At 35.6% G+C, this 23045-nt stretch overlaps 4 protein-coding genes across 5 annotated transcripts in view; 1 reads left to right on the top strand and 3 right to left on the bottom strand.

Annotated features, from left to right (window-relative positions):
• The window catches only part of LOC138694978 (LIM domain only protein 3-like), a 913591-nt gene that overhangs the window by 631534 nt on the left and 259012 nt on the right, over nt 1–23045 (top strand). The window lies entirely within an intron of this gene.
• Nucleotides 5810–8677, bottom strand: LOC138694971 (threonine-rich protein-like). The gene is made up of 2 exons (XM_069819198.1): nt 8578–8677; nt 5810–6511 (listed from the first exon to the last, which is right to left on the bottom strand). The coding sequence occupies exons 1-2, from the start codon at nt 8590–8592 to the stop codon at nt 6056–6058; spliced, it is 471 nt and encodes a 156-aa protein (XP_069675299.1). The 5' UTR covers nt 8593–8677; the 3' UTR covers nt 5810–6055.
• Nucleotides 10327–12417, bottom strand: LOC138695340 (adipocyte plasma membrane-associated protein Hemomucin-like). Its single transcript, XM_069819761.1, has 2 exons — nt 12393–12417; nt 10327–10956 (listed from the first exon to the last, which is right to left on the bottom strand). Exons 1-2 carry the CDS (start codon nt 12405–12407, stop codon nt 10588–10590), a joined length of 384 nt encoding a protein of 127 aa, XP_069675862.1. The 5' UTR covers nt 12408–12417; the 3' UTR covers nt 10327–10587.
• LOC138695339 (adipocyte plasma membrane-associated protein Hemomucin-like) lies at nt 18027–20070 on the bottom strand. Its single transcript, XM_069819760.1, has 2 exons — nt 20046–20070; nt 18027–18609 (listed from the first exon to the last, which is right to left on the bottom strand). The coding sequence occupies exons 1-2, from the start codon at nt 20058–20060 to the stop codon at nt 18265–18267; spliced, it is 360 nt and encodes a 119-aa protein (XP_069675861.1). The 5' UTR covers nt 20061–20070; the 3' UTR covers nt 18027–18264.

The raw sequence follows: 23045 nt of genomic DNA, 5'->3' as shown, positions 1-23045 counted from the left end.
AATAATAAATCTGTAGGCGAAATTTTTCTGGTAATTTTCGATTTTCCAAAAATAATCGGTCCTAACATATATAATTAACCACCCTGAAACCGAAAATCTTTTTTTTTTTTAATTTTTGTCTGTCTGTCTGTCTGTCTGTCTGTTTGTTACCTTTTCACGCGATAATGGCTGAACGGATTCCGATGAAAATTGGAATATAAATTAAGTTCGTTGTAACTTAGATTTTAGGCTACATGGCATTCAAAATACGTTATTTAAAAGAGGGGGTTATAAGGGGGACTGAATTAAATAAATCGAAATATCTCGCTTATTATTGATTTTTGTAAAAAATGTTACATAACAAAAGTTTCTTTAAAAATAATTTGCGATAAGTTTTATTCCTTGCAAATTTTGATAGGACTGATATTTAATGAGATAAATGAGTTTTAAAATTAAAATAACTGCCATCTAAGGCCGTGTAATGAATTAAAAAACAAATGACTTCGTCTAGACTGCAACAATCGAAAGCTATGAAAGATAGCCTATAGATAATGTTTCTGCGTTTCTATGAAGTAATATCGGAAGCTAAATTAACCGATTTGTGTAATTAATTATTAATTCACCATTGGAAAGTGTAGTTTCTCTAGATGGACATAATGCTATAATGTTATCACAGTAACTTCTGAGTGAATCGAGGACAGGTAAGATTAAAATAGATTCTTATGCACAGAAAACTTGATAGGCTATTCTGTATATTCGTTTCCTGCATTTCCTAAACTAATTTTTATGACCAAATGAGTGGTCTCTGGATCAAAATGATCGCATTTTAATTTTTTTATTCAATTTAAATTAAGTAACATAATAAACGATTTATCCTTCTATCAAACACGAATGTTCCCTGGATCAAATGTCCTATTTTAATTATGACGGGTACGGCTAGTAATAATAATAATAATAATAATAATAATAATAATAATAATAATACAATCGTCTCTCCACAAAAGTTATATTCAAAACTAATAAAAATAATATAATTACTATTATTAAACAACTATTTTTTTATCAAAGTGGATAAAACGTTGTACGATATACTTATCGTAACTTCATATTACAATAATCGATTGGTTATCAAACTCGACCTACGACCTCGTTTGACAACTTTCCAAACTCGTATTGTGTATTGTAATATGAAACATTACGATACTCATATAGCAAATAGCTTTATCCATGACCATACCAAAAAATATGCGTTTACTAAATATTTTTGCGTTTGTAAAGTAGGCTTTCATTCAACATTACTTTATTTCACTAGTGAAATAAACTTTATCTCACAGTTCACTGCTAGTGTACATTTCAGCATGGAATACGTGATGATTTTAGTACTTCTGACTTAACTGAAAAGTATTCTAAAACTACTTCCACACAGATTTCATTAATACTTATTCTTGAAACATCCATATTCTTTTTCATAAATAAGTACTGACTTCTTCTGCAACAAGCTTACAAGCAAACGTTCTGATGGGGGCAGATAAAAAGTTAAAGTTTTTTCTTCCACCATATTAATAATGTCAAAAGAAGTACTTATACAAATTTTGGCCACTCGACCGCAATTACGAGGGCCGTAAAAAATAAGTTCGCCAGGGGAAGCTAAGAGAAAAAAAAACACAATTTCATTGGACAAATTTATTGGAACGGACACAGCAATTGTTGAGCTATTTCAACATGTTTTCCATCGGAATTGAGACATTTCTCATATCTTGGGATCGACAGTGAGAGGTACAGAGGCAGGCAAACGCTGGTTCCGATCTGAGGCGGCTGACTTCTACGACACAAAACTTGAACCCTTGGTATGGCAAATGTCTCAATTCCAGTGGGGGATATGTTGACAAATAGTGCAACAATTGCTGTATCTGTTTCAATAAATATTTCCATGTAAATGTGCTTTTTTCTATAAACGGCCCCAGGGAAAATCACTTTCTGGACGGCCTCATAATTACGGTCGAGTGGCCAAAATTTGTATAAGCACTTCTTTTGACATTATTTACATAGTGGAAGAAAAGATTTTAACTTTTTTACTGCCCCCATCAGAACGTTTGCTTGTTAGCGTAGCACTTCGAACTGCCTGTCGAATTTCTTCTGGCAAACTTTCCACTGAAATCACTCATTTTTCCACGGAAAAATTGTATTATTTATCCACGCCTTAGATACCATTCTTCACTATTCATGGCCTCCTACATCATGACCTACCTAGTATACGTATCGATTCCAAAATCCATGCCATGATATCTGATTACATGAGTACTTATTTTCAACATATTTTCTTTTATAAAACAGAATTTTTTGTTATGGTCATGGATAAAATTACATATGGTACTTGTAACTGTGATCTTTATTGCGCCTCATGCTTAAATCTTTCCACTCGCGCAATAAAGAGACACTTAGGTACCTCACAAGTATCACAAATAACTATTACGAAGCGTCTTACATAGATATGTAGACCTAATAAAATCAATAATGACACCCTGATATTTCATATATGTGGCTTCTTTCAATGGTGGACATTTAAAGGTCTTAGAATCTAAACAATTTTCATTACGTGTTATTAGTAGGGACCGGATTTTTATGTAATATCGAGGTGTGAAATATGTACATATTTATGTAAGAAAAATAAGCTAAATATGTACCAAAATATGTAAAATCAAGAAAATATTTAATATCAATATCTGCGCTAGTTTGTATTGTTAAGCCTAGATATCTGTAGTCTAATACAATTTTTAATTTTCTGTTCTTCGTGACGATTTCTACTGTTTCTGGTGCTCTTCCGCCGTTTCTGAGTATCATCATTTCTGTCTTGTTCACATTTATATCAAATTTTTTTATTCCACCATTTTACCACGATGTTTATTGTTTCTTGTAGCTTTATAAGGTCTTTAGATCCTACTACTATGTCGTCCGCTTATGCGTATGAGATTATTCCCTTCTTGATTTTTACAATACAAAGTAGTTGTATGAGAAAGGTTTCCTTCTGTTCACTCATATTTACAGTGGGCGGTATGGGGTGAGTTCCTCTTTTACTTCCTGGAACTAAGATGTTATGTTTCGTCCCGAAATAAATCCTTTCTTGGGTAGGTAAAAAGGCTTTTTAAATCTGTGTATTTCAAATTGTTAACTTCCCCAGCAGAAGTTTTCTGTTTCCTTTTAAAGAAGTAAAGTTGATTAAAACCCTAAATATGTAGATTTATGTAATCTCAGGCCATAATATGTAATGTGGGGTAAATATGTAAAAATATGTAGTATCAAATTTTAATATATTAACGGTAATTACAAGATTCGCAAAGATTTGTAATTTATATATGGTTAGGTTGAAAGGAATATAATATGTAATTACATAAAAATCCGGTCCCTAGTCATTAGTCTATCTGAAAGACGACTTTTTAAATTTTGATTGCCGGCAGTTGCTAATGAAGAAGTAACTAAGGTTAATTTTGATATATTTAATGAAAGGAAGTTGGAGTGAAGCCATTTGATAGTATGGAGGACAATACAATAGTGAAGGGAATTAGAGATTGGAAACCAAACGGAAAGAGAAGTTTAGGACGCCCAAAACTGATATGGAAAGATATGTTAACACGGCATTGAGGCGAGGGTCTTTATACTCGAATACAAACCTGCCTGTTAACGTTGTCGTATCACCTGAGTGCTTCCCGATTGTGGGAACTGTCGTTCGCCGTGACAAGTAGACAACTTCTCCGACTCACTAGATATGCCGAGATGCATACCCTCAATTGACAGGCGTTACAGCATCTGGTCTACCTGCTACGCATATCTGAGGGTTGTTCCTAGCCTTCTTTTAGTAAATCATCCCTTTCCCCTACTAAATCATTATTATTATTATTATTATTATTATTATTATTAGTATTATTATTATTACACTTACTTACAAATGGTTTTTAAGGAACCAGCAGGTTCATTGCCGCCCTCACATAAGCCCACCATCGGTCCCAATCCTGTGCAAGATTAATCCAGTCTCTATCATCATATCCCACCTCCCTCAAACCCATTTTAATGTTATCCTCCCATCTACGTCTCGGCCTCCAAAAAGATCTTTTTCCCTCCGGCCTCCCAGCTAACACTCTATATGCATTTCTGGATTCGCCCATACGTGCTGCATGCCCTGCCCATCTCAAAGGTCTGGATTTAATGTACATAATTATGTCAGGTGAAGCATACAATGCATGCAATTCTGCGTTGTGTAACTTTCTCCATTCTCCTATAACTTCATCCCTTTTAGCTCCAAATATTTTCCTAAGAACCTTATTCTCAAACACCCTTAATCTCTGTTCCTCTCTCAAAGTGAGAGACCAAGTTTCACAACAATACAGGACAATTGGTAATATAACTGTTTCATAAATCCTAAGTTTCAGATTTTAGGACAGCAGACTAGATGACATTATTATTATTATTATTATTATTATTATTATTATTATTATTATTATTATTATTATTATTATTAATTATTATTATTATTATTATTAATTACTTACTTATGGCTTTTAAGGAACCCAGAGGTTCATTGCCGCCCTCACATAAGCCCGCCATCGGTCCCTTACCTGAGCAAGATTAATCCAGTCCCTACCATCATATCCCACCTCCTTCAAATAAATTTTAATATTATCCTCCCATCTGCGTCTCAGCCTCCCCAAAGGTCTTATTCCATTATTATTATTATTATTATTATTATTATTATTATTATTATTATTATTATTATTCTTAAACTTACACTTACTTACAGGTGGTTTTTAAGGAACCCGCAGGTTCATTGCCACCCTCCAGTCTCTATCATCAGATACCACCTCCCTCAAATCCATTTTAATATTATTCTCCCATCTACGTCTCCGCCTCCCCAAAGATCTTTTTCCCTCCGGCCTCGCAGCTAGCACTCTATATGCATTTCTGGATTCGCCCATACGTGCTACATGTCCTGCCCATCTCAAACGTCTGGATTTAATGTTCCTAATTATGTCAGGTGAAGCATACAATGCATGCATTTCTGCGTTGTGTAACTTTCTCTATTCTCCTGTAACTTCATCCCTTTTAGCTCCAAATATTTTCCTAAGAACTTTATTCTCAACTCCCCTTAATATCTGTTCCTCTCTCAAAGTGAGAGACCAAGTTTCACAGCCGTACGGAACAACTGGTAATGTAACTGTTTTATAAATCCTAACATTAAGATTTTTTGACTAGATGACATTATTATTATTATTATTATTATTATTATTATTATTATTATTATTATTATTATTACTACTACTATTATTATTATTACTATTATTATTATTAAGTTATGGTATATTTACTAATATCGTTATAAAATCTTCGACACGTAATTCTTTTCAGTCATCCAATTTAAAATAAAAACAACTTAAAGTTGATATTGTGTCGGCTTCATACTATTATAAGGTCGGTACTACGCGGTAGGTCTCTTTGTAATAAAGAAAGCATTGTTATAATTCTAACGTGCCACAGCGCCAAGTACAGGGATTATATTCATAGAGAGGATAGGAGGAGAATTGTGCCTTATGTCGATGTAGATTTTGTTACTCTGAAAGTGAAAAATGAGGGAAAGGAAAATGATTATGGATAAACAATACTCAAATGTAAATATATGTTGTTTTTTTTTTTTAGTTCAAGGGGATTCATACTTCGTAACCCCCCATGGAGGTTTATAACCTATCTTACATTTATTACGTTAATTACGTGATTTACGCGTCATGTTGAAAACCCTTTTCACTCGTTAGGCCCCAATCCTAAAAGTAAAGTAATGAAATCATTTTAATTACTTTATAAAGAAGATTTATTGCAAGTAAATTTAGAGCTTTGTACACTCAAAGACCATAGTTTTCTTCGTAAGAAGTTTGTCACAGATTTTAATAGTACAAAGTACCATATTTAAGATGATGCATCAGTGGAACTGAGAAATGTTATTAAAGAAACATTGTTAATAATTCGTTTACTTGGATTTCGTCATAAACATTTTTCCGAAGTGTACCACTTCCGGTCTTTTCATTCCACGTCTTTACGGCGATGCCGTTGGTGCGGCCGTTGTTGTTGTTGGTGCTGCTGTTGTAGTTGTTGGTGCTGTTGTTGTAGTTGTTGGTGCTGCCGTTGTTGTAGTTGTTGGTGCTGCCGTTGTAGTTGTTGGTGCGGCCGTTGTTGTTGGTGCTGCGGTTGTCGTTGGTGCTGCAGTTGTCGTTGTCGTTGTTGGTGCTGCAGTTGTCGTCGTTGTTGTTGGTGCTGCGGTTGTCGTCGTTGTTGTTGGTGCTGCAGTTGTTGTCGTTGTTGGGTAAGGGTATGGGTAAGGGTATGGTAGGTACGGGGGATAAAAGTATGGATGCGGTGGGGGATGGTGGTAGCCGTGATGGATTCCTGGATGCCTTCCAAACCCCCCACGTCCTCCGAATCCTCCGAAGCCTCCAAACCCGCCGTAGTGGGCGATGGTGGTATACACGCAAAGCACCAGGAACACGAACACCTGGGAACATTAGCATATCTCTAGTAATGTATAACTACAAGCTGATTATGTGGCTTTTTTACAAACGTTTAGAGATCATAGAGGAGATCTTTATGAATGACTTTCATTTAGCATTTCGTGTCCGGAAACTTTTGGTTTGGAAATGGAATACAAAGTGAACAGGAAATTACGTGAGAGAAAGTGTATGGCAAGGAAACTAAGTGGAATACAAGGAAAACAAGTGGAATATCAGAAAAAGAAGTGGAATAGGAGGAGAACAACTTACAACTCTTCGAAACCGACATCAAGCACTTCTTTCTATCCCTCATCATAGAACTCTTTATACTCATCTTCCTATACTGTAGAAGTACCTCGCCTCTGGAATTCATTACCTAATGACGTCAGGGACTGCCGGACTTTATCACAATTCAAAATTAAATAGGAATATTTTATCTTAGTTAATGTTTTTATGTATTAATAGAAGTATTGATTTGTGTTTTTTTTTTCTTTTTCTTTTTTAATCTAGATTAAAATTGCAAGTTTCTTGTTCATGTTAGTTAATTAGTTAGAATACAATTAATTATGATACTTAATCACTCATTTAAAGTTTGTGTGACTACAACCTGTGTATATTTTTGTGTGGCTTTACTTTGTTTATAGTGTTTTTTTCTCTCTCTCTTTATTTATTGTGTAGCTTTACTTTGTATATAGTGTATTTTTTTTCTGTTTATTTCTATTATTTTATTTGTATTCCTGGTTTTGTGGAAGAGAAGGCCTGATGGCCTTAAATACACCAGAATAAATAAATAAATAAATAAATAAATAAACAAGAGTAATACAAGGATAACAAAAAAAAAAGTGCACTAGAAAGAGAAGAAATTTGATACAAGGAGAAAAACGGGAATACCAGAGTATTACAAGGAGGGAGTTATATTTTTATGTGACCAACAATTCTCACATTACCTTCTATAACTTTTAAGTAGAAAGACTTTGTTCCACATAAACACCAAACGTCTAAAACAGCAATTGAATTAGTGAGAACCACAGAGACGAAAGTATTAAAAAGAAGGTAAGGACTAGTCTAATAAAACATTTAAAGACAGAGTCAAGGATGCAGACATTCAAAACAACAGTAACATACAAGAATCACATCATAATAATAGTAATAGGGATGATAATAATAGAAATTATAGTAGTAGTAATAATAATAATAATAATAATAATACTCACTTACTTACTTATTTACTTACGGGCTTTTAAGGAACCCGGAGGTTCATTGCCGCCCTCACATAAGCCCGCCATTGGTCCCTACCCTGAGCAAGATTAATCCATTCTCTATCATCATATCCCACTCCCACAAATCCATTTTAATACTATTTTCCCATCTACGACTCGGCTCCCCAAAGGTCTTTTTCCCCCCGGCCTCCCAAATAACACTCTATATGCATTCGAAGGATTCGTAACAAGCTGTTTTTTTACTGTGATGTGTTGTTAGCCCTTCGCCCAACCCCCAAGCTGGAAGACTACACCTCATCGGCTGTCCGCGACTGCTTATCCAGTAATAATAACAATAATAATTATTTACTTATCGTGACAGAGTTAATGCGGTAAGGAGGATGAATGTGTTTGTGAGGTATAAAAGTAAGTGATGGAATGAACATGTGGATGGAAGTGGGATGACAGAGTAGTGAAAGCGATCTAAGTACAGAAACCCACAAGTAGAATATCTAAGGGTAGATCACTCAAAAGACGGCGTGAATGACGGGCATCTGAAGAAGACGAGGCGTACTTAAATGAACAGGTTTCGAGCATAGATTTAGAGAGAAAATAAGAGAAAGACATAGGCTACTTCTCCATCGTTATATCTGGTACATCTGTAACTTGTAACGAACCTAAAACATTAATCCCAACGCATATTTTACTCTTTTAAATCTCTCCTAGAGGGATAGTTAGATAGTTAACTAAATATATGGTAAATCAAAACAAATTGATTGATTTCCCAAGTATAAGTAGCCTATCTACATATTTGCTCTGAAATTTATTATTCTAAAATGAGATTAAACTCTCAGAAACAAGAGAGGACTTACCACGCTCTTGGCCATGTTGTTGCTGGAATGATACCCAAAGGCAAGACCGGGCTATATATACGTACTGAGCGATGTTTGTACAGGTGGGTGTTCAAATAACAGCAAGTTAAGGTAACAATAAATCACTTCTACGCCCACGAAATATGCTTACGAACAAGATACGTAGGCGTGATTAACTTATACCAGGATTATTAGATTTCCAACTAGTTCAGTGGTTCGTCGCCGAGTGGCGCTAGCCCTCTTTTACGTGCCCAGTTTCAGGATCGCTATTCAAGTGAATGCAAAAGGTTTTTAAAAATAACCCATTAGAATGAATGTTATGTTTTATTTAACGACGCTCGTAACAGCGCAGGTTATATCTGCGTCGCCGGATGTGCCGGAATTTTGTCCCGCAGGAGTTCTTTCACATGCCTGTAAATCTACTGACATTAGCCTGTCGCATTTAAGCACACTTAAATGCCATCGACCTGCCCGGGATCGAACCCGCAACCTTGGGCATAGAAGGCCAGCGCTTTACCAACTCGCCATCCAGGTCGACTAACCCATTAGATAAGGATGTATTGTAGAGTACTTATTTACAATATTTTATTTTTAAAAAATGTAATATTACTACATTAACAAATTGTGAGTTATACAACACAACCCTGAATAGTAAATATAATAATTAACCAAAAAATGGAACATTGTGCTGGCTTCAGCAAGAAATACGCAAGAAAAGTACGGCATCGCAAAACCTAACATTTTTATGGTTTTATACAGTACGCATTGACATTAAATTATAGTTTTAATACCAAAGAAAGAATGTAATATGATAAAGGAGACACTTTATTTTCACCAATAATTTGTATCTACTATTTAGTCATTAGTTGCAGTTGTATCTGGTTTATACGTAATTCAGGGCAACAAAAAATATTACATGCAAATTAGAAACATTAATTAAGCTTCGATATTATATCTATGCTAATGTAAGTTTTGATCTCTTGAAATACCTAGGTTATTTTGTGTTTTGTAAAATTAAAACAATTTGGTAACACTGTATTAAGTGGTTGTATGCTACTTATTGGGGAATATTAAATTAACGACTTTTCCATAAGCTCTATTACTTTCTCATATGCTCGATTAGAAATCTTTTATGATGTGGAAACGTAACAAACAAATGTAATAAAATTGTAAACCAGATTAAGGTCTAGCCTAGATGCAAGGTAGAATTATACTGTACTCCATAGAGGCGGTAGGAGGAGAATTGCGCCTTATGTGGATGTAGATTTTGTTATTCTGAGAGTGGAAAATGAGGGAAAGGAAAATGATTATGGATAAACAATACTGAAGTGTAACTATATATATATATATATATATATATATATATATATATATATATATTTTAGTTCAAGGGGATTCAAACTTTGAACCCCATGGACGTTTATAACCCATCTTACATCTGAAGAGTCCACTGCAAGAATGATAGATGTCACTTTCTTGTCGAAAATGGACCAAGACTGTCAATGCATTGCTTAAGACATATAGAATGTACATACAGAGTTATATGGCATTAACACTGATAGTCATTGTACAGTAATGATCGGAAAATCACACTTAAGCTTTGACCGCTAAGCATTTCTAACTTTCAATTGCTTCTCCTGCAAAACGTATTCCAAATGACATCCATCATTCTTGCAGTGGACTCTTCATTTATTATGTTAATTATGTGATTTTCTCGTCATGTTGAAAACCCTTTTTACTCGTTAGGCCCCAATCCTAAATGTAGAGTAATGAAATAATTTTAATTATTTTATGAAGAAGATTTATTGTAAGGAAATTTAGACCTTTGTACACTCAGAGACCATAGTTTTCTTCGTAAGAAGTTTGTCACAGATTGTAATAGTACAAAGTAACATATTTAAGATGATGCATCAGTGAAACGGAGAAAGGTTCTTAAAGAAACATTGTTAATAATTTCGTCATAATCATTTTTCCGAAGTGTACCAATTCCGGTCTCTTCATTCCACGTCTTTACGGCGATGTTGATGTTGTTGGTGCTGCTGTTGTAGTTGTTGGTGCGGCCGTTGTTGTTGTTGGTGCTGCGGTTGTCGTCGTAGTTGGTGCTGCGGTTGTCGTCGTAGTTGGTGCTGCGGTTGTCGTCGTTGGTGCTGCAGTTGTCGTCGTTGCCGTTGTTGGTGCTGCTGTTGTTGTCGTCGTTGGGTAATGGTGTGGGCAAGGCAATGGTAGGTGCGGGTGATAAAAGTTAGGTTGCGGTTGGGGATAGTGGTAGCCGTGGTGGATTCCTTCCTGTCCCCAAAACCCTCCACGTCCTCCGAAACCTCCAAACAGGCCGTAGTGGGCGATGGTGGTATACACGCAAAGCACCAGGAAGACGAATACCTATGAACATTAGCGAATCTCTAGTGATGTATAACTACGAGCTGATTATGTGGCTATTTTTTACAGACTTTTAGGGATGATAGAGGGGATCTTTATGAATGACTTTCATTTAGCATTTCGTGTCCGAAAACTTTTGGTTTGGAAATGGGATACAGAGAACAAGAGAATACATGAGAAAAAGTGTAAAGCGAGGTAACCAAGTGGAATACAAGGAAAAGAAGTGGAATATCAGGAAAAGAAGTGGAATAGGAGAAGAACAAGAGTAATACGAGGATAACAAAAAGAATAAGAGGAATAGAAAGAGAAGAAATTTAGTCCACACCTCTGGAGTAACAGTCAGGGCGTTTGGCCACGAAACCAGGTGACCCGGGTTCCATTCTCTGGCGGGAAAAGTTACATGGTTGAGGTTTTTTCCGGAGTTTTCCCTCAACCCAATATGACCAAATGCTGGGTAACTTTGGGTGCAGCACCCTGTATTCATTTCACCGCCATTATCACCTTCATCTCAGTCAGACGTTAAATAACCGAATATGTTGATAAAGCCTCGTAAAATAAACCATTAAAAAATTGAATACTAGGAGAAAACGGGAATACCAGAGTATTACAAGGAGATGGAGTTACATTTTTATGTCACCATCTGTTCTCACATTAGCTTCTATGACTTTTAAGTAGAAAGAATTTGTTACACATAAACACTAAATGTATAAAACAATTGAATTAATGACAACCGCAGATACGAAAGCAATAAAATGAAGGTAAGGACTAGTCTAATAAAACATTTAAACACAGAGTCAGCAATGCAGACGTTCAAGAGAACAGTAACATACAAGACACACATCCTAATAATAGTATTAGGGATGATAATAATAAAAATTATAGTAGTAATATTAGTAATAATAATAACAATAATAACAATCATTTACTTATCCTGACAGAGTTAAGTCCGTAGGGAGGATGACTGAGTTTGTGAGGTATAAAAGTAAGTGATGGAATGAACATGTGGATGGAAATGGGATAACAGAGTAGTGAAAGCGATCTAAGAACAGAAACCCACAAGTAGAATATCTAAGGGTAGATCACTCAAAAGATGGCGTGAATGACGGGCATCTGAAGAACACGAGGCGTACTTAAATGAACAGGTTTCGAGCATAGATTTAGAGGGGAAATAAGAGAAAGTCATAGGCTATTTCAATATTCTGCTGCATGGGCGTTTCTGGTACATTCTGTAGCTTGTGAGAAACCTAAAATATTAATCCCAACGCATAATTTACTCTCTGAAATCTCTCCTAGATGGGTAGTTAGATTGTTAACTAAATATATGTTAAATCAAAACAAATTAATTGATTTCCCAAGTATATGTAGCCTATCTACATATTTGCTCTGAAATTTGCTATTTTAAAATGAGATTAAACTCTCAGAAACAAGAGAGGACTTACCACGATCTTGGCCATGTTGTTGCTGGAATGATACCCAAAGGCAAGACCGGGATATATATACGTACTGAGCGATGTTTGTACAGGTGGGTGTTCAAATAACAACAAGTTAAGGGTAACAATAAATCACTTTTCCGCCCACGAAATATGCTTACGAACAAGATACGTAGGCGTGATTAACAAGTATTTATACCAGGATTATTAGATTTCTGATTATAATACATTGTAACCTGTATAAATCAAGACAAACTCAACACCAGTGTCTTCGACCTCTGCCTCATTTGTAGAGTCCTGTGTTTGGTTACCTAAACCCTCCAAACTATAGTATAGGCAGAGCAGGTAGAAGAGAAAGTGACGTTACTTCCTCTAGTTCAGTGGTTCGTCGCCGTGTGGCGCTAGCCATGTTTTACGTGCCCAGTTTCAGGATCGCTATTCAAGTGAACGCAAAAGGTTTTTAAAAATAACCTGTTAGATAAGGATGTATTGTAGAGTACTTATTTACAATATTTTACTTTAAAAAAAATGTAGTATTACTACATTAACAAATTGTGAGTTCTATAACACAACCCTGAATAATAAATATAATAATTAAGCAAAAAATGGAACATTGTGCCGGCTTCAGCCAGAAATACGCAAGAAACAGTACAGCATCACAAAACGTAACATTTTTTATGGCATTATACTGCACGCATTGACATTAAATTATAGTTTTAATATACAAGAAAGAATGTAACATAATAAAGGAGACAATTTATTTTCACCAATAGTTCTATCTACTATTTAGTCATTAGTTGCAGTTGTATCTGGTTTATACGTAATTCAGGGGAACAAAAAATATTACGTGCAACATAGGCTCATAAATTAAGCTTCGATATTATATCTATGCTAATGTTAGTTTTGATCTTTTGAAATACCTAGGATATTTTGTGTTTTGTAAAATTAAAACTATTTGGTAGCACTGTATTAAGTAGTTGTATGCTACATATTGGAGAATATTAAATTAACGACTTTTCCATGAGATCTATTACTTTCTCATATGCCCGATTAGAAATCTTTTATGATGTGGAAACGTAATAAGCAAATGTAATAAAATTGTAAACCAGATTAATTTCTAGCTTAAATGAAAGGCAGAATTATACTGTACTTATGTTTGCCGAACTAACTTTTACGTTAATTAAGACTAAAGTGCTATTATTAAAAATAAAATAATTAAAAATTAAACATGCATATTTAACGTAGTAGAAGCTAGGTGCTTGGATTCACAATTAGCACTTTAATACAGCACATTTTTTAACCGGCACATGGATTGAAAAATGTTCAGATGTAGAAAGTCTATGGTAATCATCACATGATAATCATTTTCTAATTCCAAAATGTCGCTCTAGACGATCCTAGTTAATTTTTTGTCAGAATATATTTAAATCTGCTACCCCACAAGAATTAATATATTTCGCTAGTGCTCTGAATTGTCACTCTAAATAATTCAAGGGTTCTTTCTTAGGCAAGACGTGTTCTTTGTATTGCCAATTACGTGTCATATATTTTCTAAAATCGTGTAATGCTAGAAGCCTTTGTACAGGGCAGACGAGGGAGTCTTTGAGTTCAGCGTATCTGCAAGGTCGTCCATTCACCTTTGAATTCTGTTGTATTTTCACTTTCCTCGAACCCATCATAGTTTATGACTCTAAAAGATGTATCGATTTTGAAAAACTCACACTAAACAGCTGAAATGCTGGTCTGGAGTTCATTCTCTGGAAGGAATTACGGTCAATGTAACTAGACATAATTATGGGCATTCAGGTGTGGAGTAATGGCACATAAATGCATACAAGCGCATGATTAGCTAAGGTGTTCTTCTGATTTTCGCGTGTCACATCCAATTATTTTTTACTCGGATATTTCTGTAGTGCTCGGGAAAGGTGACACAAGTCAGTTTCCACAAACCTTTTTTGATAATTTATTGACAACCTACGGAACATTTGTTCGCTTGGAAAAAAATACATAGTTATTCCTCCCATTGCAATAATTCATACGAAAAAAATCAAATCGACATAAACCGGTCTAAGTTTTCAATAAATCATCAAAAATGGTTTATGAAAACTGACTTATGTCACTTTTCCCAGGCACTGCAGATTTAAAGCTGCTGTATCAACTGCTGGTTTATTTAGCGTCTATGGAATTGGTCATAGCCAGATGGTATTTGTTAAAGGTACATTGTTATGAGAAAGGATTGATGTCCTCTTCGTTGGATATTTTCTCTTCTATTCTTTTCTTAAGATATTGAGGCAAGTTTGGGAAAATATGGCATACGGTTTGGTTGCCAGTTCTTGCGTGGAAGTCCTACCTCTCTCCTGGCAATAATAAATTTATCGGCTCATACAATCAAACGTTGCCCTTCATAGCGCAGTAGGTATAGCGCTGGCTTTCTATGCTCGAGGTTGCGGATTCGATCCCGCCGAGATCGATGACATTTAAGTGTGTTTAAATTCGACAGGCTCATGTCAGTAGATTTACTGGAATGTAAAAAAAACTCCTGTGGGACAAAATTCCGACACACCGGCGAAGCTGATATAACCCCTGCTGTTGCGAGCGTCGTTAAATAAATCATAATTTAAAAAATCACAATCAAAACCGCAGACAAATTGATATCACAGATATAAGAACGAGCATACAGTTTTCTGTGTTCGTGGAATTGCTCTACACCACTTCTGAAAAATAGTCTAGTCTATGGATGGATAAAAGAAACGTCTCTTCCTTACAGATTACACAGTATAATTGGATTTACATCAAAAACAAAACAATTAGGCTTATTACTACTCGCTCACATAAACGGCACAATAAAAATCTCTCGAACACCACAAGAAATATCCCAATTCCACAGCAGAACGAGTTCTACCTGCTCTGTCCATAGTATTAAGAGGAAAACTGCAATCTTAGAATGATCGCCACGCCAAAGTTTCGCTCAGTTGCCGTGGCGACACTAGGGGATTTAAAACTCACATTAGACCCTTGCCGAGTTACCACACTTTCGATTCCAAACGCTCTGGTATAGGTATGTATGATGTACAGCTTTGCAGCAACCAACGCTACTTAGTTCATGTCTGCTGTTGAGTGAACATACAAAAACAAAACAAAGCTAGGCTGTTGGAAATGAGTGCTCCGATAGAAGGATTATGATAACGAGTACATTATTGGGAAAGAAGGAAATTTACTTTATCAGAAATAATGAACAATGTTTTATTCGAAACACTTAACATGTTTACATCATTGATTGTACTGTGCATGGATTCGTAAAGCACGCTCTTAAAATTTGTTTTATTTTAAATTTGTGCTAATTTGTTAATTTCAAACTTTAATTTATAGTAAGAATTTGGGGTGGACAAGTTCCGGGCGCCAGGTAGCCATGGCGACTAAAAAATTTTATGTGTCACCTGAATTGTCTATTGAGTTCAAAATTTTTCAAGACTTCAATTCCTTTTATGTCACTAAGACTAATATAAAATGTAAAAAAAAGCGGTTGTAGGAAGAAAGTCAAATGTGCTTTTTAAATTAATGTGGATAATTTTGTTGCACATCTCACGATATTGTCATACGTATCTTCAGTCCACGCCTGTGGAGCAACGGCTAGCACGTCTGGCCGCGAAACCAGTTGGCCCGGGTTCGATTCCCGTTTGGGACAAGTTACCTGGTTGAGGTTTTTTCCGAGGTTTTCCCTCAACCCAATATGAGCAAATGCTGGGTAACTTTCGGTGCTGGACCCCGGACTCATTTCACCGGCATTATCACCTTCATCTCATTCAGACGCTAAATAACCTAAGCTGTTGATAAAGCGTTTTAAAAACACCTAGTAAATTAAACGTAGCTTCAAAACTTCTCTGAGATCTTGTATTTGCATTGTTTGGATATTAAATATTGTTTAATACTAGTAAATTCGATAAGTAAAGGCAACAATGGTGTAAATCAGTGCTTCCAGGGGTGGCCATTCAAAGCTTATTCTACACGTAATAGAACAGCGATTGTGGAGGTATGAACATATCACACTTGTGAGTTTTAGGGTGAACTTAGTGTTAAGATACAATGTTATTTTAAGTGACTGTTCTTCATTTAATTTAGGATATTCCCTGTTATTACTATTATTATTATTATTATTATTATTATTATTATTATTATTATTATTAATTGTGTTTTATTAATTGTCATTATTGAGTGTGATTATTTACCACTAAAACCGGGTATTTACCCATTTGCAGTGTGAATAAATGCACATAAGTCTTACATAAATATGCAATTTTGAAAGTCTCGAAGTACCCATATTTTGTAAGTACAGTAGCTGTGTTTGAGTTGTAGTAAACAATACAGCCCTAAAAGTATGAAGTTGCAAGAGAAAAACATGTAACTTAGTTCTTTAAAGCATTACAAGAAGCCTGTGGGACAGAAGTCCTACCATACTGAACTACTAGAAGTTGGGTGGAAAAAAGGCATTCGCTTTCAATCGAGAGTTGACATCCGAAGGACTTTAGATTGATCAGTGAGAGAATTATCCAGTAATGCTGCTGAGGATGGAGTCCGCTGTCTTCCAAGAATTTGGCAGTGTATTGTTGAAATGGGAGGAGACTATATTTGAATTATGTAATATCAAAAGTAAACTAAATAAATTTAGTATGAAACATTAACTACGTCGTCATTACTTTTCGAACGTCCTAGTATATTTCAGTGAATGTATCTTTACCTTAGCCATGAGTGGGGCTACTTCCGTCATTGACTTCTAGCAGAATGTGGTGCCTACAAGTGGCGGGGTAACACGTTAAAAGACAGTGTGCAACATGCCCGACTGTCCAACAGACCCTAATTTACCCTCTTATTATTATTATTATTATTATTATTATTATTATTATTATTATTATTATTAAGTTATGGTATATTTACTAATGTCGTTATAAAACCTTCGACACGTAATTCTTTTCAGTCATCCAATTAAAAAAAAACAACTTAAAGGTGATATTGTGTCGGCTTCATATTATTATAAGTTCAGTACTAGGCGGTAGGTCTCCTTGTAATAAAGAAAGCATTGTTATAATTCTATCGTGCAACAGCACCAAGTAGAGGGTTTATATTCATAGAGGCGATAGGAGGACAATTGTGCCTTATGTCGATGTAGATTTTGTTACTCTGAGAGTGAAAAATGAGGGCAAGCGAAATGATTAGGGATAAACAATACTCAAAATAAATATATTTTATTTTTAAGTTAGATCAAGGGGATTCAAACTTTGTAACCCCCATGGATGTTTATAACCCATCTTACATCTGAAGAGTCCACTGCAAGAATGATAGATGTCACATTCTAGTCGAAATGGACCAAGACTGTCAATGCATAGCTGAAGAAATATAGAATGTACATACAGAGTTATATGGCATTAACACTGATAGTCATTGTATAGTAATGATCGGAAAATCACACTTAAGCTTTGACCGCTAAGCATTTCAAATTTTCAATTGCTTCTCCTGCAAAACGCATTCCAATTGACATCCATCATCCTTGCAGTGGACTCCTCATTTATTATGTTAATTATGTGATTTTCTCGTCATGTTTAAAACCCATTTTACTCGTTAGGCCCCAATCCTAAATGTAGAGTAATGAAATCATTTTAATTATTTTAAGAAGAAGATTTATTGCAAGGAAATTTAGAGCTTTGTACACTCAGAGACCATAGTTTTCTTCGTAAGAAGTTTGTCACAGATTGTAATAGTACAAAGTAACGTATGTAATATGATGCATCAGTGAAACGGAGAAAGGTTCTGAAAGAAACATTGTTAATAATTTCGTCATAAACATTTTTCCGAAGTGTACCACTTCCCGTCTCTTCATTCCACGTCTTTACGGCGATGTTGTAGTTGTTGGTGCTGCCGTTGTAGTTGTTGGTGCGGCCGTTGTTGTTGTTGGTGCTGCGGTTGTCGTCGTAGTTGGTGCTGCGGTTGTCGTCGTTGGTGCTGCAGTTGTCGTCGTTGCCGTTGTTGGTGCTGCTGTTGTTGTCGTCGTTGGGTAATGGTGTGGGCAAGGCAATGGTAGGTGCGGGTGATAAAAGTTAGGTTGCGGTTGGGGATAGTGGTAGCCGTGGTGGATTCCATCCTGTCCCCAAAACCCTCCACGTCCTCCGAAACCTCCAAACAGGCCGTAGTGGGCGATGGTGGTATACACGCAAAGCACCAGGAAGACGAATACCTATGAACATTAGCGAATCTCTAGTTATGTATAACTACAAGCTGATTATGTGACCTTTTTTTTACAGACTTAAGGGATGACAGAGGGGATCTTTATGAATGACTTTCATTTAGCATTTCGTGTCCAGAAAATTTTTGTTTGGAAATGGGATACAGAGAACAAGGGAATACACGAGAAAAAGAGTAAAGCAAGGTAACCAAGTGGAATACAAGGAAAAGAAGTGGAATATCAGGAAAAGAAGTGGAATAGGAGAAGAACAAGAGTAATACGAGGATAACAAAAAGAATAAGAGGAATAGAAAGAGAAGAAATTTAGTCCACACCTCTGGAGTAACAGTCAGGGCGTTTGGCCACGAAACCAGGTGACCCGGGTTCCATTCTCTGGCGGGAAAAGTTACATGGTTGAGGTTTTTTCCGGAGTTTTCCCTCAACCCAATATGACCAAATGCTGGGTAACTTTGGGTGCAGCACCCTGTATTCATTTCACCGCCATTATCACCTTCATCTCAGTCAGACGTTAAATAACCGAATATGTTGATAAAGCCTCGTAAAATAAACCATTAAAAAATTGAATACTAGGAGAAAACGGGAATACCAGAGTATTACAAGGAGATGGAGTTACATTTTTATGTCACCATCTGTTCTCACATTAGCTTCTATGACTTTTAAATAGAAAGACTTTGTTACACATAAACACTAAACGTATAAAACAATTGAATTAATGACAACCGCAGATACGAAAGCAATAAAAAGAAGGTAAGGACTAGTCTAATAAAACATTTAAACACAGAGTCAGCAATGCAGACGTTCAAGAGAACAGTAACATACAAGACACACATCCTAATAATAGTATTAGGGATGATAATAATAAAAATTATAGTAGTAATATTAGTAATAATAATAACAATAATAACAATCATTTACTTATCCTGACAGAGTTAAGTCCGTAGGGAGGATGACTGAGTTTGTGAGGTATAAAAGTAAGTGATGGAATGAACATGTGGATGGAAATGGGATAACAGAGTAGTGAAAGCGATCTAAGAACAGAAACCCACAAGTAGAATATCTAAGGGTAGATCACTCAAAAGATGGCGTGAATGACGGGCATCTGAAGAACACGAGGCGTACTTAAATGAACAGGTTTCGAGCATAGATTTAGAGGGGAAATAAGAGATAGTCATAGGCTATTTCAATATTCTGCTGCATGGGCGTTTCTGGTACATTCTGTAGCTTGTGAGAAACCTAAAATATTAATCCCAACGCATAATTTACTCTCTGAAATCTCTCCTAGATGGGTAGTTAGATTGTTAACTAAATATATGTTAAATCAAAACAAATTAATTGATTTCCCAAGTATATGTAGCCTATCTACATATTTGCTCTGAAATTTGCTATTTTAAAATGAGATTAAACTCTCAGAAACAAGAGAGGACTTACCACGATCTTGGCCATGTTGTTGCTGGAATGATACCCAAAGGCAAGACCGGGATATATATACGTACTGAGCGATGTTTGTACAGGTGGGTGTTCAAATAACAACAAGTTAAGGGTAACAATAAATCACTTTTCCGCCCACGAAATATGCTTACGAACAAGATACGTAGGCGTGATTAACAAGTATTTATACCAGGATTATTAGATTTCTGATTATAATACATTGTAACCTGTATAAATCAAGACAAACTCAACACCAGTGTCTTCGACCTCTGCCTCATTTGTAGAGTCCTGTGTTTGGTTACCTAAACCCTCCAAACTATAGTATAGGCAGAGCAGGTAGAAGAGAAAGTGACGTTACTTCCTCTAGTTCAGTGGTTCGTCGCCGTGTGGCGCTAGCCATGTTTTACGTGCCCAGTTTCAGGATCGCTATTCAAGTGAACGCAAAAGGTTTTTAAAAATAACCTGTTAGATAAGGATGTATTGTAGAGTACTTATTTACAATATTTTACTTTAAAAAAAATGTAGTATTACTACATTAACAAATTGTGAGTTCTATAACACAACCCTGAATAATAAATATAATAATTAAGCAAAAAATGGAACATTGTGCCGGCTTCAGCCAGAAATACGCAAGAAACAGTACAGCATCACAAAACGTAACATTTTTTATGGCATTATACTGCACGCATTGACATTAAATTATAGTTTTAATATACAAGAAAGAATGTAACATAATAAAGGAGACAATTTATTTTCACCAATAGTTCTATCTACTATTTAGTCATTAGTTGCAGTTGTATCTGGTTTATACGTAATTCAGGGGAACAAAAAATATTACGTGCAACATAGGCTCATAAATTAAGCTTCGATATTATATCTATGCTAATGTTAGTTTTGATCTTTTGAAATACCTAGGATATTTTGTGTTTTGTAAAATTAAAACTATTTGGTAGCACTGTATTAAGTAGTTGTATGCTACATATTGGAGAATATTAAATTAACGACTTTTCCATGAGATCTATTACTTTCTCATATGCCCGATTAGAAATCTTTTATGATGTGGAAACGTAATAAGCAAATGTAATAAAATTGTAAACCAGATTAATTTCTAGCTTAAATGAAAGGCAGAATTATACTGTACTTATGTTTGCCGAACTAACTTTTACGTTAATTAAGACTAAAGTGCTATTATTAAAAATAAAATAATTAAAAATTAAACATGCATATTTAACGTAGTAGAAGCTAGGTGCTTGGATTCACAATTAGCACTTTAATACAGCACATTTTTTAACCGGCACATGGATTGAAAAATTTTCAGATGTAGAAAGTCTATGGTAATCATCACATGATAATCATTTTCTAATTCCAAAATGTCGCTCTAGACGATCCTAGTTAATTTTTTGTCAGAATATATTTAAATCTGCTACCCCACAAGAATTAATATATTTCGCTAGTGCTCTGAATTGTCACTCTAAATAATTCAAGGGTTCTTTCTTAGGCAAGACGTGTTCTTTGTATTGCCAATTACGTGTCATATATTTTCTAAAATCGTGTAATGCTAGAAGCCTTTGTACAGGGCAGACGAGGGAGTCTTTGAGTTCAGCGTATCTGCAAGGTCGTCCATTCACCTTTGAATTCTGTTGTATTTTCACTTTCCTCGAACCCATCATAGTTTATGACTCTAAAAGATGTATCGATTTTGAAAAACTCACACTAAACAGCTGAAATGCTGGTCTGGAGTTCATTCTCTGGAAGGAATTACGGTCAATGTAACTAGACATAATTATGGGCATTCAGGTGTGGAGTAATGGCACATAAATGCATACAAGCGCATGATTAGCTAAGGTGTTCTTCTGATTTTCGCGTGTCACATCCAATTATTTTTTACTCGGATATTTCTGTAGTGCTCGGGAAAGGTGACACAAGTCAGTTTCCACAAACCTTTTTTGATAATTTATTGACAACCTACGGAACATTTGTTCGCTTGGAAAAAAATACATAGTTATTCCTCCCATTGCAATAATTCATACGAAAAAAATCAAATCGACATAAACCGGTCTAAGTTTTCAATAAATCATCAAAAATGGTTTATGAAAACTGACTTATGTCACTTTTCCCAGGCACTGCAGATTTAAAGCTGCTGTATCAACTGCTGGTTTATTTAGCGTCTATGGAATTGGTCATAGCCAGATGGTATTTGTTAAAGGTACATTGTTATGAGAAAGGATTGATGTCCTCTTCGTTGGATATTTTCTCTTCTATTCTTTTCTTAAGATATTGAGGCAAGTTTGGGAAAATATGGCATACGGTTTGGTTGCCAGTTCTTGCGTGGAAGTCCTACCTCTCTCCTGGCAATAATAAATTTATCGGCTCATACAATCAAACGTTGCCCTTCATAGCGCAGTAGGTATAGCGCTGGCTTTCTATGCTCGAGGTTGCGGATTCGATCCCGCCGAGATCGATGACATTTAAGTGTGTTTAAATTCGACAGGCTCATGTCAGTAGATTTACTGGAATGTAAAAAAAACTCCTGTGGGACAAAATTCCGACAACCGGCGAAGCTGATATAACCCCTGCTGTTGCGAGCGTCGTTAAATAAATCATAATTTAAAAAATCACAATCAAAACCGCAGACAAATTGATATCACAGATATAAGAACGAGCATACAGTTTTCTGTGTTCGTGGAATTGCTCTACACCACTTCTGAAAAATAGTCTAGTCTATGGATGGATAAAAGAAACGTCTCTTCCTTACAGATTACACAGTATAATTGGATTTACATCAAAAACAAAACAATTAGGCTTATTACTACTCGCTCACATAAACGGCACAATAAAAATCTCTCGAACACCACAAGAAATATCCCAATTCCACAGCAGAACGAGTTCTACCTGCTCTGTCCATAGTATTAAGAGGAAAACTGCAATCTTAGAATGATCGCCACGCCAAAGTTTCGCTCAGTTGCCGTGGCGACACTAGGGGATTTAAAACTCACATTA

This window comes from Periplaneta americana, chromosome 2 (assembly GCF_040183065.1).
Source record: "Periplaneta americana isolate PAMFEO1 chromosome 2, P.americana_PAMFEO1_priV1, whole genome shotgun sequence".
NCBI classification, from domain to species: domain Eukaryota; kingdom Metazoa; phylum Arthropoda; class Insecta; order Blattodea; family Blattidae; genus Periplaneta; species Periplaneta americana.
This window is presented reverse-complemented; position numbering and strand designations above follow the sequence as displayed.